General features: G+C 42.8%; 1 protein-coding gene across 1 annotated transcript in view; it reads left to right on the top strand.

The window, feature by feature from the left end:
• Window positions 1–18,772, top strand: part of AATF (apoptosis antagonizing transcription factor) — an 83,775-nt gene extending 65,003 nt beyond the window's left edge. Inside the window, exon 12 of the mRNA XM_050929382.1 lies at window positions 17,400–18,772. Coding sequence (XP_050785339.1) covers window positions 17,400–17,463 — 64 coding nt within the window. The 3' untranslated portion in view covers window positions 17,464–18,772. The remainder of the gene's footprint in view (window positions 1–17,399) is intronic.
• The last annotated feature ends 1,117 nt before the right edge of the window (window positions 18,773–19,889 follow it).

The raw sequence follows: 19,889 nt of genomic DNA, 5'->3' as shown, positions 1-19,889 counted from the left end.
TGTTAGACAACAGTAGAGGAGCGGGTGAGAGGAATGCAGCATCCGATTTAAACTGTGGGTGAGTTTAAAACGGGAAAGACACCTATGTGCATGAACATGGGAAAGCAATGATAACACGGGGTAATAAAAGGTACTTTTATTGCTTGCAAGTGTGAATTACTAAATTGCTCAGATGTCTAGAGGCATGACCCCAAAGTAAATAAACTCTATTCCACCATATGTTGTGGTCTGAAAAGCTGTAAGCCAGAAACAAGTTTTTAAGCCTAAAGAAGGCATTAATTGTTACAGGGTTAGGGAGCTGGGGCTGTAATAAGAGCATGAAATAGATACATTTGTGCATAGGCCACTTGGCACCACTCTGACAGTGTAAAGGGGTCTTAAAATGTCCGATTTATGCTTACACCCACTTGCCATGGAAAGGGACCATATAGAATGGTGTAAATAAGATTCCAGGTCTCAGTGCTTGTTGGCCAAATTTGCTGAAGAACAAAGTGACAAAGAACAGATCCATTTAAAGAGAAATAACCTTGTCCCTGTCTACACAAATGTTTAGTTCTCCACAGGCTGGGATGTGAATCTACCCTGCCTCTTTGAAACGGGATTAGGTCAAAGCACATTAACAAATGGTTAACGTACGGCAGCAGAGTCCATGTGGACAGTCAGTGCATGGCAGGCTCGTACAGGGTAGACGGACACCCCGGTGTGCTGTGAACTGATTGTTCGTGTAGACAAGCACCTTGTCTCTTGCTGGCCAGCATGCAGGGAAAGGGATAAGCAGTGACTCCTGAGTGGTAAACACCAGAGCGAGATGGAATATTGTTTTACATCCTGAATTTTAGAAAAGAAATGTACAAATACAATACAGCCTCTTAAAGTGCTTTGTCAACATCACTGCCACGTTCCTTCTTATTCTCGCTGCTGCTTGGAATAATAGAATTTGTGCAGGTAATTAATCTTCAGCTTGCCACTTTTTTGTGCACCCAAAACATGGGCATAGCTGTTTAACCTCGTATTCACATATATTACGTTGTAATGTATAGTACACTGATGGCCTCCAACCTTCGATATTTTAAACACCCTCTGGTATTATTTTAAAGTATATTGGAAAGGTGGTTTTAGAGTTATTTTAGGGATTGTGTGTGTGTGTGTGTGTGTGTGTGTGTGTGTGTGTGTGTGTGTGTGTATAGATTTAGGTTTAAGATTTAAATTTAAGATTGGGATTTGTGCACCTATCTGTAGTATCATCACCACACCCCTGTAAAATAGGGAAGTGTTATCCCCATTGTACAGAGGGGAACAGAGACACAAAATGGCTAAGTGACTTGCCCAATGTCACTCGAGGTCTGTGGCAGAGCAAGAAATTGAACTCAGGCCCTCCAAATCCCAGGGTAGTGCTCTAACCACTGGGCAATTCTTCCCTAAGTGGTTAGGCACCCAGCTCCCACTGAAAGTTCCCGCTGAAAGGTAGGGAATTGTCCCTTTGCAGAAGAATAGAGGTTACCAATCCAGGCCTGGAGGAGCTTACCTATCCGTATAGAAATGAGTGTGGTTTTTGTTAGGGGTGACCGCACAGAGTTGTTGATAATAGGCTCGATCCTGCTATTGATCTAGTCACATTAGTAAGCACTACCCTCAGGAGTAAACATTTCCAGGATTGGGCCCTTGCTTAGTATGATTGTTTATATTGTGCATTTTATTAGTATAGTTATCCGAGGGTTGGTGTATGTGTGGGTGTGTGTTTCATATAGATATAATACATATATTCTCAAAAAAGCGGCTTGTCACAGTGTTTCTAATAATGATACTGTCCTAGTCATGTAACAACCTTATTATATCCCTTCTGGAAGTTTGAAAACTTGCCCAAAGTTGCTCCTTAAAGATATAAATGTTTGGCCCAAACCCTCTTATCTCCCAAGAAGACACAGGTTGTTCTGACAGGTGAAACAAGACTGGGCAAATATGCAACATTGATCTAATCAGTTGGAACAAGGGCAATATTTTAACCGGTGCTACCTTTTAACAGCATCATTAAGGGCTCTCATTACTCTTTTATTAGAGACTCACTCTATTTCTTATCAGATTACAGAATGAACATAACTCATGGCACTGATTTGATCTCTTGTTAAAGAGGATTACAGCTTTGCATTAACTCGGATTGACACGGTTTATAATTTGCTTGTTTATACACCATGCTGGCGGTGTCACATGTTTGACCCCCTCCTCAGCTGTGCTGCAGGAAAGGACACTCGTACATCATCATTAAACATGGCACCCAGCGCAGAAATGGGAAGCAAAAAAGGGGAGGCTTTTCTGCAGTCATGTCAGGAAGAACCAGAAACCAACGCCACACTCAATTGCAAAGTGAAATTCAGAGCAGGGATTTATACCATCCAGGGGGAGGGGACATGTGTGTTAGCGTTTAGAGGGGTTATTTATAGGGGCAAGTGTTCCATTGTTTCAAATCAAAACTTTGTACTGGCCTTAAGGTGGATTCATGTGAAGGACATGCTTGTGGAAATGTAATGGGATTCTATCATTGTAGAACTTTCCATGAAATATCTCCTCTGGTGGGAAAACTTCCTTCTCTTAAGGGACCTGAGGCCCCATTGAGATGATATAATTTTTAGCAAAGTTTGTGCCCAGTTAGTGACTTGGTCTGTGTCATCACATAGCATAGTTAACACACTGTTACTTACTCTGGGTACTTATGCCATTTGTCTCCTTGCTCGTTGTCTTCCTGTTAAGCTGCAATACCATTTGGCTGTGCAGACCGGTGCCTCCAGCTATGTCTGTGTAACTGGATTAGCTGATCTGCCCTTCTCCCAGCTCTCTGTGCAGTGTATATCCCCAGTGTATTGCCTGTATATGTGTGTTTCTCGCATGCAGGTACTCCCCTGGTATTGGGGGAAGCTGGGCAGGTTATCGCAGAATGCACTGACGCAGACGCACAGGCACTGTGTGGTGAGTGAGGATGCACCAGCGTAGTCATAATATTCAGAAAGGTGCTCTGTGGACACACCGCATGCATTTGTGGGGATCCGGCCAATTGGAATGTGCCATGGCCTGGTTACAGGAGTGTGGTTGTACCTCTACTGTAGAGGGGGCCCTGACACTTTTCCATCTCTGATGACTGAGCCCTAACTGTACCGTAGCTATAAAATACATAAATATAGTTATATCTAAAATAAGAGTGTTTCTGCCTGCAGGCCTGTGGAGTTTGCGAGATTTCCCTCCCTCTCTGTAGGAAGCAGTGTTCTTGTAGTGCAGGCATCTTCAACTTCCATTCAGGCCCTCACATGGCCTTCTGCTGGAAATATTCATTTGCAGCATGTGTAGAGAGAAGAGGTGATGGCTCAGGGTGCAGTGCAGTTTCCTGCTTCCCCTGCTCCCCGTGTAAGCAATGAACCTGATACTGATGGAGCTTATTTGAATGCCCTTAATAGCACTTCTGTAGCCCCTTCCATCCCAGCATCCCATTAATAGAAACCAAATTGTATCGACTGTCACAGCACCCCCTGAGCTTAGGAGACATTTATGGAAATAGAGACACAGATAGGTGATGGGAGAGATTTTCTAAAATGCTCAGGGATTTAGGAATACAAGTCTCATTGGAAATCGATGGGTCTTGTGCTCCTAAATTCCTTAGGTGCTTTTGAAAATTTGCCCCTAAGTTACCCTTGCCCAGGGTGACCCAGGAAGTCCTTGGCAGAGTCAGGAATAGTGTCTACACATGCTAAGTTCCAGTCCAGTGCCTGAACCCAAATATCATCCTTCCCTTTACATATGTCGGATGACTATTGTAAGAAAACTGTTACGTGTTTTACCACTGGACTGTGAAAAGGAGTCTGCTTGTTACCTCCACATCCATTGGAGTGTGTGCGTATGTATAGTCACCTCTAGAAGTTTTGCAGTGAGAGACTTAAGGAGCTCAGTCTGTTGAGCGTATCAAAAAGTAGATCAAGAGGAGACTTGATTATGGTGTCTAGCGTCTTCCCAGGGAGGAAATAGCAGGTACTCAAGGGCTGCTTAATCTAGTTAACAAGAACCAGTGGCTGGAAGCTGAAGCCAGACACATTCAAATTAGAAATAAGTGGCTAGTTTTTACCAGGCAGGGTGATTAACCACTGGAACAAACTACCAAGGGAAGAGGTGGATTTTCCATCTCTTGAGGTTTCAAGTCAAGACTTGATGCGTTGTCCAGCCCAAGTCACTGGGCTCAGCGCAGGGGGGAGTGAGTGAGGTTCAACGGCTTGTGTTATGTAGGAGATGTGAGTGGATGGTCTGAGATCCCTTCCGGCCTTAACACTTATTAATCTGTTAAAGTAATTCAGTCATCCCAAATTCATCCCAATAAAGAGCCGAGCCCCCCATCTCATGGGGTGGGTGCCTGTAGAATACGCAGTATTTTAAAAAAGAGCAGAATACTGGAATCTCCTTCAAACCTCTTGGATTCCAAATGGCTAGAAAAATAAAATGCAGCTGATGCCATTCATGGGCCTATTTCTTACTGCAGTTCTATTGTATACGATGCAGGTGTAGGGTCAGGCTGGAAAATGGTTCTTTGGTCAGTGCTGAGCTGTGATATCTTGCCCTGTGACATCACCAGAAGGACGGATTTGCTATGAAGCCTTGACAGATTTTTTTCTGCACAATGAGAGAGGTTCAAGCCAACCATTGCAGCATGGTAACCAGTACAGATGTAGTATGCAAATTAACTTATAATTGTTGGCTTCCTCCGTTCATGGACTAATGAGCTCCTCAGTAACGGCCTTGAAATCACACTGTGCCTGTGCCCAGTAAAGTCAGCAGCAAAACTTCCATTGGCGTCAGTGCAAGCAGAATTGGGACTTTTTGGAGTTTGAATCACCTGCCCATATAGAACTGGGCAGGAGACACAAAGTGTGCATCAGGGCCTGGATTTTCCCAACATTTAGAAAGAGAGGGAACTGGGATCAAGACCATTGCTGATTATATCTATCAACTATATAAAACAGCAGCATGAAAAATCTTCCTAGATTGCAGAATTTATGAAAACTCTTGATCTTTATTTTTGTTGTATCCCTACTGTCATCTGGACAACTGTGTGGTGGTGATGGTGGACAGTTGTGTGTATATATATAATGTATGTACTACGTGTGGTTCATGTGTGTATACTTTTGCATGTGTGTGTGTTCATGTGTACAAAATATATACACAGCCACCCCTCAACCACACACAATATACCTGGTATGCTTGGGCATGTATGCAATAATTGACACATGGTTGCCTGGTTGTACTTCTATCTAAGAATTGTTTTAACAAGTCTTACTGCTCTTCAGTTGTATACATCGAAAGGTAACTATTTTGTCTTCTTAGTAGACACATGAATGGTGTTCACTGAATATATTTTCCCATGCAGTTTGAGATTGGCATAGCATGGAGAAACTCAGTTATCTTTCATTGCGCTGTTCTTAATTACCTCCCTCCCACCCACCCCCCAAAAAATTCAGTACACACTTTCTCATACATGTGCCTACAGTCTCGCGTTTTGTCTCCTGAAAGCATTGTGGTAAACTTGTTACTAGGGTGACCAGATGGCCCCATTTTATTGGGACAGTCCTGATTTTGGGTCTTTTTCTTATATAGGCTCCTATTACCCTCCACCCTCTGTCCCGATTTTTCATACTTGCTGTCTGGTCACCCTACTTGTTACCACTGGCAATTTATAAATCGTCACTGGATTTTTTTCTAAAACATATGCTATAGTTCTACCAGGGCGATTGGGCTTGAAGCAGGAATGGATTCGTGGAAGTCTTGTAGCCTGTGTAATGCAGGATCAAATGTATGGTCATGAGTTCAAACCCAGTCTACAGTGAGAAGGCGGTTCTAGTACCGGTACTTGCCAGTATGTTGAAAAAAGGTGGAGATTAACTGCCTGCCAGTGAGGGACTGACTTAGACTGTTTTGCTTGGGTTTGACCTGGGTGACGTGTTCTTCCTGATCAGCATTCCTTACTCTTGAAGTTAGTGCTATTACTGTGTCAGTCACAGCGCGTCTCACTGCGAGCGGTGGGGGGTGCGTAGTAGGAAATCCTGGCATTAAAGGATTAATTTACTTCCATTACATAAGAGTTTAAAAAAAAAAAAAGTTCACGAGATACCAGCCTTTACTCAGCACTCCCCGTGTCTGGTATTAAACCACCAAGAGGCTGGATTAATGGAGGAATTTGGGCTCTCGGGCCGTCAATCCAGCACCTTTCACGAACACCGAATCTACTGAAATAAATAAGATAAACCAAAGTGACACTTTCTGGAACTAGAGAGTGAGATGCTGCTCTCTTGCACATGTGTAAATCCAGAGCAACTCTACTGACTTCCGTGGAATTATTCCAGATTTACATAGGCATAACCAAGCGGAAAATTTGGCCCACTCTGTGTGGGCTTAATCCTGTGACTCTCATTGATTAATGCTAACATCCGGGATAATCCATTTGAATATTCTCTCTGCCCCCTTCCCTCCCCCTGGGAAAAAAAAATTCTTCTGGCTTGCGAATGAGCTCTGTTTCCTAAAGTACACCAGGGGGAAGGGTTAAGCCCTGTGACGTTTACACTGCAGCCCCTTCCTGGGGCTTGTTGACATTGCCAGGGTATTCTATTGTAAATATTGGTGGGGAACTGTCACTCCAACACTCTTGCAGCTGTCTCAGCTTGGCTGATTCATGGTTGGACCTACTGTGTGAGCTGGGGACAGAGCCTGGAGTTTGGTGGTGGCCTCGCAAGAGACCTTCAGCTGTTTCTGAATTGTTTGGAACGCCAGCAAGGCACATGTCCTCCTGTGAAACACAAACCGTTCAACTCCACTACTGCTCTGAGGCATCGGGGTTCCCAGGATGCACTTCCCACAGCTCCTGTGTATCATTTTGTTTGGTGGGTTTTTTTTGTTTTTTTTTTTTGTACCAGTAGTTCACTCTTTAGAAATTGATTCACGTATAAGCAGTTAAGCATCCCATGGCTTTTAACTATAGTTGTTAAAGGGGTTGGTATTTGAACAAGGAGCTTCATCTTTTCAAAGCTGGCAGTCATGAAACAGAAAACGCAACCCTGGCTAATGCCAGTTTTCTGGAATCATCAAGCCCTTACATTCAATATTCAACATATTTAGCAAGAAGACAAACTCTTGAGTTATGGAAATTTCCTTTTTAAGGGGAAAAAAAAACCTGTTAAGACTGCAAAATGATTTGTGAGATTGCAAGATCTCCTTTGTGAGACAATTTGTCTTCTCTTGCGTCAAATCTATTATAAAACAGTCAAGCTGTGAAAGAGGGAAATCATCCCAGGAACATGGAGTATTAAAGTACACAAAGAAAATTCCCCTCCTTGCATGTTGTGTATGTACACACACAATATTACAGTGACTAATGTACTCAAAGAAGGGAGATCAGAGAGGTAAAGTTTCTAAAATTTAGGGGAGATTTATGATGGGAATTGGAACTGCCTACGGTGGTGAAGGAGTGCATCAGAGGTTTCTCCATCTCCTCATATCTCATTGCTTCCCCAACTACTAATCCACGTGCACATTTCTGGTGCTCCCACCTACTTTATCTTTAGGTATCTGTCTAGTGCTCATTGCAGTGGTACCCAGAGCTGTCATGCAAATGCGAACGGCCCAGTTTCTTGCTCTCAAGCACTGAGGCCAGGTAGAGGGTTATCTAGATGGTTGTAAAAGTGCAAGATAGAATAAGGGAGAAATATCTGGATTAAGCAAGTGGGTGAGGATAGATTTGAATCTCGTGCCTGCCTTGAGTGCGGGGAGGGGAAAATACCTTGAGAAGCAATCCTTCCATGTGCCTTTATTCTCCCCCTCCCTATATCCATCCTCAGTGAGGTGTGCAGAGTCCCTTTGTGTAGGGCTAGAACTGGCTTTCTTAAATATTTATAAATCTTGTGCCTGGTCTCATGAGACCAGCCAGAGGTCACATGTCATCTTTCGTAATTTAAAGCCATGGGGCTAAAAGCGTTGGCGCTGGCTTGAAGGACCCAATCCTGACCTGACTGAGAGACAGGGAATTGAAACACACCTTTCTGAACATCCTTCAAGCATCGAGCATGGAGAGGATAGCTGTCTTGCTGGGTAATTTATAGCCTGAGTTTTGCACTCCTCAGTGTGCATGACTTTGGTGGGGAAATGAGTCAGACAGTACCACCTTGTGGCCAGACACTTCCTGAGCTGGAGGAGCAGGGAGTTGCATGTATATCTGATAGCAGGGACCGGGCCGTGTGGGAATTAACTGCACAATATTCCGAGTTCCTTGTTTTAAAAGACACTGGTAATTTAATGCTAGTCCGGTGAACATCCAACAGATCTCTGCTTCTTATTCTGCTGGGCACATTCATCCAAAACTAACTTGCTGCTGCGGAAATGCTGAGCTGACACTAATCCTGCATATGCTGATTTAGGGTAAAACTTTTTAATAGAAATAAATAAATAAATATTAAAAAGGTGCTCGCTTGCTTTGTCTCACTGGCTATCTGCCCTAGCTGACAGGGATCTTGTAATCTGATCTTCGCTCCTGTGGGCAAAAGATTACTGGAAACAGACAAAAAGTTTTCCAGGGAGTAAGTGACTATCTGATCTGCAGATGACATCTAGTTTTGGTAGAGGTTGCATGCTCACTCTCTCTCTCTAAGTGGTTTTCATGCTGCTGTTTTTTTTTTTATTAATAATTCATTGTTCCCAGTAGAGTCCATCACTGGGATCTCGGTAGATACCATTAATTTGAATACAGACTCTTGCTTGGGCCTATCCTAAATAGGACTGCGTGGGCGAGGAAAGTAGAAGAATGGGCGGTAAATATATCAAAGAATATTTTTACAACAACTTTGCACAATGACGGAGTGATACATTTAGCATTGCTACATTAATATAGCTCAGAAACAAGGAGAAAAACCCTCTTGTCTTTTAAGCAATATGAGATTCCCCTTTCTTTGCCATCACTGTCCTACCATTCAGCAGCATTCCAGCCAAATGCAAGGCTAGTGGTTCTATATAGTAGTAAAGAATCCTTTTATTTTCATGTAAAGCCACAAACTTTCCCCTTTCCTTAATGAACAAAGTAAAAAAATAAACCCATCACATGGATTCTAAGTGGAATTGAATCCTGACACCTGAAGCTCTGTGACAATATTGACCGTGTGAAATAGTACTATTGTTAAATGTTTAGCTTGCATAATTCTAAAGGGAATATAAAAGGCGTTTCTTCCTGCAGCATTGTGTAACTGGATGGTGCAGTGTCATCTGGCCAGATGTGTTTTTGCATGTTTTGTAGTTGCTGGTTTATTGTAGCGTCCGTGTTTGCTACATAGAAAATAATTATGTGTTGGCTACCTTAGCTGTAGAACATTATTCATATAATTTATACAGCAGATGCAATGCACTTGCTAGTTAGACTTCCATTGGCTTCATTATTTTGATGTTAATCATAGATTGTTGGACGTTGCATGAGATCTCCTCATTGAGACACACATTTTTATTCTGTAACCGAAATTATGGCGATGAGGGGCATTCTTTATGTAGTCAGACATATAAGCAATTTAAAAAAAGAAATTAATATTCAGACAACATCACTCAAGTATCCATTTACCTTTTTCAAGGGGTTGCTTTCACCTATGCATTGAATTCACTTCAGATTATGAGTGTCGGTTTATTTCACATCTATATTTTCTAAAAATTAATAACATGATTATAATTATATATATATTAAATTAAATAATATAATTTTAGCTCTTTTGTCCTTTTTTGGCTGACCAACTCTCTCTTGTTGGAATAATACAACAGGAAATGGGAAAAGTAGTTTATGTGGGGATCTTTTTGAAATTTTGGACTCTAGTTTTCATATTTGTTAGACATGTTTTTGTAACTAATGTTCATTAAGGGCATTCTATCCTAGTGTGTGTGCTTGCCTGCCTGTTGGTAGGAAAGACTTTGCATGTGAACAGCCATTAAAAATACTGTGGTGGTGATAGGAATTTTGAGATTGGCAAAATCTCATTCGCAACCGGGGATGGGGAGGGCATGTGTATGGAGAGGATGTGTTTTTAGGTTTTATTTTAAAATAAAAAGATTTATGCTTTTAATCAAAAGCACTGGTTTTCAACCCTTTTTCATTTGCAGACCCCAAGAAATTTCAAATAGAGGTGTGGAACCCTTAGGAAATCTATGGACGCCCCATCCATAGACCACTGGTTGCAAACCATTGCTCTAAAGAATATAACTGTGTGATTTCAGGCAACTCTAGCTGTTTTGTAATCTGTTTGCATCAATATGGCAGTGTGGCCTAGTGGAATGAGCACAGGGTTGGGAGGAGATCCTGGGTTCTAATCCCATTGTGGCCTTGGGCAAAATGGGGGATAATGATACCTAACCTCCTTGGAGTGTCTTGAGGAGCAGTGTTTCCGAGGCTCTTCATTATGATATGAATGGGAGGATGAGCAAGTCACTGGTTTCTGACCTCTACAGGGAAGGCCGCCCCTACAACTCCCCCATCTGTATGCTGAATTAGGATGACCGTAGTTGCAAAGTTTTTTTTTTTTTTTTTTCCCCCTTCCATACAATCCACCGTTGTGGGATATTCCTTCATCTCTTTTATTTTCTCTTCCCACCAAACAAACCATACTTTTGCAGCCACATAGGTGGTACAAATTGCATTAGAAGCCTGGGTTCTTCAAAGTTGATAGGGATGCTGAATGAAGAGTAAGATGAAACACAGGTCCGCCCATGTGCACACACGATATGCCAGGCTGCGGAGCTGGGCGGGAGGGTATGAAACCCTTCTGGATGTATCTAATAGCTAATGCCCGTGCTCTCACTCTTTGGCGTTGGCTCAGAAGAAATGCATAAATAATTAAGCCAAGGTACTTACACACACATGTTTTATGGCAAATTGGTGTGTGGTTCATGATCATTTTTTCCCCAGAAACAGGTTTTATGATAATACAGTAAAAATATTAAATTAGAAAATGCCTCACTAAGGGTGATAAAACCTTACTACAGTGGAAATAGGTAATTATCCCCTCTACAAGCTAAATGACAGTTTAAAAGAAATAAAAACGTTAGTGCTCATTACTTGCTTTTGTAGGTTGCAATAAAGGGTAAGTTAAATTTTAATTCAAGGAAGACCCTTGTATCGACCTGCTCCTTCCAAACACTCTACCTCAGGTGTAAGTGCTATTAATGACTCCGTCTAGGTTATTCCTTTCCCTCGCTGACTTGGGGTGGGGTGTTTCGACTCACTGGCTCAAATCTGATTTTTAATATATGTGGGTGTAGGGGGGGAATTTATGTTTTTTTAGCCCAAATCCGAGTTCATTATGCATAGCCTTCAGGGGCCTGAAAGTATTAAAACCCACACTTACCCCAGTGAATTGAAACAGAGACAAGGTTAAACCTGGAGGATTGATGAGTTTTACTCTCTGCATGGTGAAATCCTGCAGAGGGGAGATGCTGTAGGGGAAAGGTAGCCTATGCAGCAGCAATAATAATAATAATAAAGGGTTGGCATTTTTTGGCTGGCTAAAACATTTCTTACAACTCCCTCCCCCTTTCCCATTTGCAAATAACCTCTCTCTTCACTGTGTAATCTCAGCACCAGCAGCAGTCGGTTCTCAGAGCTGGCTGGTGGTTTGTTTCACACCTGGGGTTTTCAGGAAGCCCTGCTAGAATTTTAACTTCAATATGGAACACACAGGCCCGTGCCTGTGAGCCTAAAGGGTTTGTTGTTACCCACTTTTACAAGCGAAGGTGCAACACAGCAGAGCAGTCTGGATGGTGTGGCAGGACCGTACTGCGTGTGGCCTGCAAGTGATCCCTGCGCTGTGGGGGACATGGTGTTCTAAATGTTGGAGCTTGTCTGTGTTCAGGCAGCATCACCCAACTGAGGAAGATGCCTTGTTACTTTTAACGCCCCTACCGGACTTGCTTGCTTTAAAAATGATTTTGCTAATGTTGGTCCCTGAGGTCAGTGTCAATGGGACGCTGATTCCTGAACACCCCAACCCTCAGAGTAAACCAAGTAACTAAACAAAAATAGGAGAAACTTTGAGACATCAGTGCCCCACTAGAGAGAAAGGGTCACAACCTAGGCTGACAGCAAATGTTCAAGGTAGTAGTTAAATATCAAAGTGCTTCTCTGTTAAGCTGAGTTTGGCCTGAAAATGTGTAATTTGACATAGCCCTGGTTTTTTTGGGCATGCATTTGTGCACTCAAAAACCAACCAAGTCCAGAGGCTTGAAATTCAAAGCAGGCACCGTGTCCTTAGCACGAGCCATCAGCCTTTTTCACTGCTTGGCTGCCAGGTGCCACTGAATGTACTGCGGATGTTAGTGCATTCTTCTATGGCCATTGCAGTGTGAGTGGCTGATGAGAGCCCAGCAGGGGCTTGGATGGGCAGGCTTCTGTTGATTTGTGTGCGCATCTTAAATGTGATGTGGTTTTTGGTAGATGGGGAGGTAGGTACTTCACTGAATTTGCTTTTGTAATAGTGTGATGGCTCCCAACCAGGGCTAACTGTGTCTTGGGGGAATCTGCTTAATGGAGTTCTGTACATAGGAATGATCCAAAGCAGAGTCCCCATTTCTTGTTTTAGCCATTCCAATATGTCCTACTGCAGGGATTCTCAGCCTTTCGCATCCTGTGATCTTAGTGGTACTCTCCTTCCATCTAACCCTAATGAAAGGGGCCTCATGTCCCCCATGTTGCCAACCCACATTCCACTGAAAGGGTTTGTGACTCCCCTTTCTGTATAACGACCCTCTTCTGCACCAGGTGCATGGAACCCAGAATGTACAATAGCAGAAAGGTGGCCTTGTGGGAAAGGCTCAGGACTGGGGCGTGGAAGACTTGGTTTCCAGTCCTCCTTCTGCCACAGGCTCCCTGTGTCATTTGGGATGTCAGTCCCTTGCTCTTTTGCTTTCCCATCTGTAAAATGGGCAGAATACTTCCCTAATTCACAAAGGTACCATGAGCATAAATAGCTTAATGACTGTGAGGCACTTAGATACTGGAGCTATGACCTACATAGGCCTATCTAGACAGATACCTGCAAGAGTTTAATAACCCTCTTCAATTCAGAGGAAACAATATTCTGCAAAATCTCCTTGGCTCTCAGAAAGTTTAGCAGCAGCTTTCTACTCTGTTTGCAAGCAGAGTCAACGCTGCGCATTGGATGACTTCTGTTTTAGTGCTGTAGGCCCCCCCAAAATGTGCCACCTCCGGACTGTGGGATGTGTTCTGTTGGGATCTGCTTTGGCTGATGATGGAGGTGTTGGAACCTGAGTTAACTGGCTGGCTTTGTATCCTTAACTATTATGTGGGTTATGGATAAAAAAGAGCAGCTTCTTTATTGGGTGAGGACAACGTGCTGAAGAGTAGCATGAGAATGTGTGTAAGCTGCTGGATATAAGCCTACTGAGGGACAGCATTGACTTACACCTCCTTGGGACTGGTCACATGGCCCCATCCAAATATTTATTTGAGGTCTGATGTCTTGGGTGCTGAGCGTATGATTTAGAAGTAATGACAGAGCAAACGTCTTCATAGAATGCCATCTGACGGTGGCTTGTCCTATTGCCAGTCCTAGAAACAGACAAAACCAGAACACAACTGGGAGAATCTCCCACACATCCTGGAGAACACAAGACTGGACCATAGCAAAGAGCCCAAAATGGTGGTAAGCTCCAGTGTACAGATACAAGTGCCTGGTGGGCGTGAGCCCAGGAAAACGGCAGCAGCTGCAGATCTCCGCTGGCCTCCGTGCTGGCGTTGGAATGCCCGGGATGGGAAAAGTGTATACATGACATCTGCTGGTGTGAGTAGCGGAGTTACTCTCTGACTGGAGAGCCTTCATCTGGACGTAACAGGGCCCGGGGCTCTGGTGGGGAATAATCAGTGCATATGCCTCTCTATTTTTCATGAGACTTCAGGAGCCTTGTGTCTGTAGGAAGCCTGCAAAGTGATGCATTTGGCAGTAGAATGTATCTTTCTGAGGCCGTTTGCCGCAATATGATTAGTCCTCCTTGCTGTTTAAAATGAGCTGTGTCGGGGGTTGGGGAAGGGAGGAAAGGAGCAAAATCGGTGACGTTTCCTTAAAAGGTTCCAAACTACTCGGTCTTTCAAGTTACTTTGACATGAGCAACCGGCGTGTGTTTGTCAGCTTTGCCCACCTGAGTGTGAAATGATGTTCTATCAAAACACCCGTTTCAGCATTTCCCTCTCCGCTCCTGACATGTGAACCCTGCTGCGGACAGTAACTGCTGCTTTCTGCCCAGCAATTTCACTGATACTGCAGTACAAGTGGAAACATTTGCTCAGTGGTAATGACGGGGTCTGGCTCAAGCAAGCAAGGCAAGGTTGGAAGGCTATGATTGTGAAGGACTAAATAGCATCGCTCGCTGCATTTTTTTTTCCCTCCCCCCAGTCAAATGATGGAGTCTTAAAGTCACAACGTCCTTTTTGTCAGTAAAACTGCCTGCTTTATGCTATCTAATTTCTCAATTGAAACAGCAAATGACAGTGATACTTATCGGTTAATAGGCAGGGAGGCTGCCAGAGTAATGCAGCGCTTTTTAGCTATTTATTTATTTTATTTTAAAAGCGCAATGAAGATGCTGACTTTAAAGCCGCGGTCTGTGGTAGAATCAGAGGGCTGTTTGTATCTGTCAGGGGAGTTTGGTTTGTTTATTCCACTGGGCTATTCTGCATTTATACAATATGAAACTGAGAGGGAGATAGAAGACAGAGGGCTTCTCCCTCCCACCCCTCCGTGTTATTAACATGCAATATTGAGTTTTCACACTTAAAACAGCTGATTTCTCTCTGACCTAGTGACCGTGGCACATTGTCGTTGGAAGAAGCTGTGCCTCTCTAGAGCCACTGGCCTCCCCCCGTCTTTCATTACAAAACGGCTGTTGTCTCGCATCAGAACCTAAACTGCCCCACTTCCACCTTCTCTTGCGCCTCTCCGGCTGGCTGCAAATCTGCATCACAAACAAAGCTTGGCCCCGGTGAAGAATTGCTCTTCCTCACTCCTCCTTACTGTGTTTGGTCATGTCCGTAGGGCGTGCGTGGCACAGTTTGTCCCCAAGCACCGTGTTTTTGGCACCTTGTGCATTTCAGTTGAGCCTTTCCAGGATTCTAGCCCTGCCATCTTGTTTTCTTCTAGTCCAGGATACGCCAGTTTTTTCAAATGTCAGCTCCGTTTTGCAGAGAGCTTGGGGTTTTTTTTAGTCTGTCATAGATTACGCCGTTCTCTCTCTCTGTGTCTGTTGGAAGCTCCAGGTGCAGTTCCATAGTTAAGGCAGAGTTGAGCTTTGCACTGAAAGCACGAATTCAGCCACTATATACAGCTATTTCACCTCCCTCCCCCCATTTGCAATACTTATTCTGACTAAATAATGAATTTTCTGAGACTTTTCCAGTTAATTGGATAATTAGCTTATGAGTTAATATTGATTTAAAAAGTGGGCCCTTAAGAAATGTAGCACCATGTAGCTGACTTTTTTGTCCTGAATGATCTTACTAATGAGATAATGTAGGTTCTTCTAGTTTCCCATATGATTAAAACTGATTGAAATCTCATGCAATGGTTACGTTTGAAGATAGCATTTCAGGATGAATGGCCATTGTTTGCTGTTATTCTTTGTAATTTACAGTTGCCTCTTTAGCAGAGGCTGGCTGATGAGCAATGCTCTTGTACTGCAAATTCCACAAAATATTTTCCTTTTTCAAAATGGCAGCCATCTCTGATCATTTTCAATAGGGGTGAAGATAAAATTTCCTGTAGCAAATATGCCATTTTTCAAAATGGCCACCTGCCTCTCATTGTTTCCACTTAGCAGTGAAGCCAAGCTCCCCTCAGCCAAGGTGGTGGCCTCCTGTGCTGTCCCACACATGGGGGTTTTAGATGTTAAATCAGTCTAAATGTAGTTTAATAAACTCCCTTCCCGTTGGGATTGAACTGATTGTCTCTTCATCTCCCTGAGTGTTGCAGGAAACAGTGGTGTGGTTTTGTTAGTTATTACCTTCAGGAAAGTGATGTCAAGCCATTCTTTAGGGCTATTTGGAAATGCTGTTTATGTAGAGTGTGTGTGTGTGTGTAAATATATATACACACTGTAAGTGTGTCACAGTATTAACAATAATCTCTATTTATATTCTGGTAGCACCTAGAGGCCTCTGTAAAGACTGCTGCCCCTTAGTGCTAATACTGCAAGTGTACAGAGATATAGGCAGTTCCAGTGTAAATGGAGAAATCAGATGAAGGGGGTAGGACGTACAAATAAGTGCTTTCCTCTGCAGCCGATACTGTATAAATGTATCATTCATAATAGTCTAGTGTGCGACGTGCATGTGCACAATATTTCTTAGGAAACAACTTGTATTTTTAATAGACACAGGGGCCCAAATCTCAGTCCAGGTCTGAATTTCATACGTTGGCCCCATCTCTCATGAATTAATTAACTAGACAGAAAAGGGTCCCTCTCCGCCCCAAATCTCAGTGAAATCATGGCTAAACAGCTCCTGGCCTGAGTGAGTTTTGGGTGATTGGCACCTCTGATTTTATTTAAAATGCTTTGTTTTAATAATCCTAGATGACATTAGCAACACAGGCAAGGAGGTAGTTTCTCTTCTGTGAGTTTTACCTGCCATATCTCTGTGTCCTCTCTACTTTGAGTACAACTGGGAGCTCAGAATGTAGCCCCGTCCGAATGCTTTTTCCTTAAGGATTCTCTAGATTGCCATGACCGCATACATTTCTGTTTTGCAGCTGGAGTTTGTAAATAATCCCCCCACCACCACCTTCTCTGACTACTTAGGTTTTAAGCTTAAAAATAAAGAAGGAAAACCAGCCTATGATGTGGAGATTTTTAAAGGGAAACTCGCTTCTCTTATCAGAACTGCTGCATGTGTGATATTAATTGGAATCTTGTTGCTGGGTCATTTTCATTGTTTTTCAAGTACCGTCAAATCCAAGAAAATGTATGAAAACTAAATTATAGTCCCACATAGGCTGGCTGATTGAATCCTCCTTATGGCATTGCATTCTCATACAGCCTATTAAAATATTCAATCTTGTTTTCTTACTTGAAGAGGCTGTCTGTAAAGGGCAAACTTATAGAAAACCTCATTCCCTAGAGAGATGGTATCCAGCCACACTGAAATATTTACATATTTCTGTACTGCATGTGATTGGGCTTACACAAGTTCTTCCCTACACTTGTATGTATTAATAAAGATTGTTGAATGCATTTTTAATTATACGACGGCCTTTTCATTAGAAGCAGCGGATGGTAGCGCTGCCTACCTCTTGCTTCCAATTTGACCTTGAAAAGTTACTCCCCTCCCCTCCTTTCTCCCTTTTTCCCAGGACGGAGCTTTATCGATCGTTGTTTGGCAAAATCACGCATCCTGAGGAACCCAAGCAGAATTAGCATCAAGTCTCTGCAGAAGGAAAACATATGCACAGACACTTACTTTTGTTTTCTGCATTTGGCTAAAGCCCAGTGGGACCCTTCGTGTGCATTTGGACTCTTGCCTCTGTGCTGCCGGAAGCTGCCGCCACGTTGTCACATCTGGTCTCCTTGATACGGGGCAGTTTGTAGCTGAGCGCTCTACTCCTGTGGTTCACTTAGTGATGGCCGCAGTGGGGTTCATTGAGAGAGTTTTTAGTCAGGCAGTAGCCCCCAACTTGGATTTCAAGACCGGTGCCAAGTGCATAATGTCATGTCCAGGGAAGCGCCAGGATCCTTCCTTTTTAAGTTCATTCAGAAAGTGTGTGTTGTCTTGTCTGTTAGGATGTCTTGTAATTTGCTGAGGATTATTTTATTCCATGCAGACCCCATAGCGGAATTGTGCAGTATCAAATCAGAGTTAAGAAGGAAATGTACCCTTGCAAAAGGGCTCCCCCATATATTTTTTGCAATTCAGTTTAGAATCTGTCCATGCCATTTAAAGAACATACACTACCCTTCCCTTTTTGATCATCTTGTATTTGTGGCCCTGATCCTGCAGTCTTGTCCGCACAAGTAGACCCTTACGCCTGTCTAGAATCCCATTGAAATTAGGGGTGTTCCGAAGGTGGCTGTTTAAGCAGATCATACTGCAGAGTGGGGACCTACCTTTGTGTTAAACCAACTTCCCGAACCTTCGTTTGAAATGCACGGTACTGCGGCAGTATTTTCAAATGCTGCAGCTGTGCGTTGACTGAGCCGATGGCTAAAATGCCATTAACATGGCCAGAAAAAGGCGCTCCCCATCCCTGGGTAGCGTGAATTCCAGAATCCAAACGCCTGGGCTTCCAAAAGCACTGCTTATTATGTGTAAAAGGTCAGTTCTGGAACCGCTCCCAGCTGAACGCACATGCGTAACCAAGGATATTTTTGCAATTGGAAAATGTTTGTGAATTTTCACTTCAGCATTCAGGATTCTTTGAGGCCTCTTCCTTTTCTCTCCACTAGTGACACACTTTCTACAGAGGTTAGCACTGGTGTAAATCTGGCAAGAGGAGATGATTCACTTGTTTTTTTACATCAGAAGGTCAAAAGCTGAAAATTAAATCCCCATACGGGGGATTTATTAGCCTGCTGTGACCAATCTCAGATGAAGATTATCTTGCATAAATAATGTGTGCATATGTTTGTAGTATAATAGCAAGATGGCCATTGCATTGACTTGTTTAACTACATTGGTTCTGTTTTGTTCTTTAAATAATCTGATTAAAATAGCCTGTACATTGACTAACCAAGTGTTGACAGTACAGTGAATGCATTCGGTGTGTCTGAATGTGGATTTGAGGGATATATGCTAGTTTAATTAAGCAACTCTCTTCAATGGGTTTTTTTTTTAAAGTCTTTAACCTGTTACTTATTTTAATGCACAACAAAGGAGTCTGTATTCTTTTGGTCCATTCAGATTACATTTACAGAGCATCTGTCATGTCAGGATCTTGAAGAGTTCTGCGAACATTGCTTAAATCTCATGACAACTTTAAAGGGAGGTAAGCATTGTTATAGCCATTTCACAGATGGACTAACTGAGAAATGAAGAGGTCACTGACACAAGGTCAGTTGGTGAGATGAGTCCTGGCTCCCACACCGGTTTTAATGGGTAGAGAAGCATTGAATCGTTAGTCACATCTTGATGCATTGACGAGGGGATCCTAACAGAGAAGATTGCAATGCTAGTGAGATATATTCTCCATCTGAATTTGAGAACTTATCTCATTCTTTGGTTTGCTCTAGTACATGGTAAATTAATAAGGATAATTAATAACGTGCATAGTGCTTTTTATCTTGAGGAATTTCAAAGCGCTTCTACAAAAATGTAAAGGTATGTCCTTTTTTGTTGCATGTTTATTCAATCACTTAAAACTGTCTGTTTTGCTTTGACATTTGTCTGTAATAGATAAAGATTATAAAAAGTGTTCTCTTCTCTGGAACTTTGGAGTGTACATCCAGTGGGGGTTGGGTGAAAGCACTGGCCAAAATGTTCAAAAATGCCAAAATGTAGGTTCCTAAATAAGTGGCCTGATTTTACCCGAGTGGCAGCTGTTGGGAGCTGTGCCCTGCTGGAAATCAGGCCAGTTATAAACGAGTACATCTCAGCAGGAGCTATTTCAGCTTTGGTTATAACATAACCTCCTTGGGTATTTTATACATAATATGTTTACTTGTGGTCACCTAATTGGGTGGATGAATGACATTAATACTGGCTTCTATAAATATGACATTATGCCAGAATTTATGGAAGTATTGGGTTTCCCCCACTATTGGTACACCCTGCATGACACTGAAATATCAGTTACTCCAAAATATTGAGAGAAAATATGCTTAATTAGCTAGAACATATGAAAGGTATG

The sequence above is a fragment of the Gopherus flavomarginatus genome, chromosome 19 (genome assembly GCF_025201925.1).
Source record: "Gopherus flavomarginatus isolate rGopFla2 chromosome 19, rGopFla2.mat.asm, whole genome shotgun sequence".
Classification (NCBI taxonomy): domain Eukaryota; kingdom Metazoa; phylum Chordata; order Testudines; family Testudinidae; genus Gopherus; species Gopherus flavomarginatus.
Note: the sequence above shows the minus strand (reverse complement) of the source record. Positions and strands in the feature narration are given on the sequence as shown.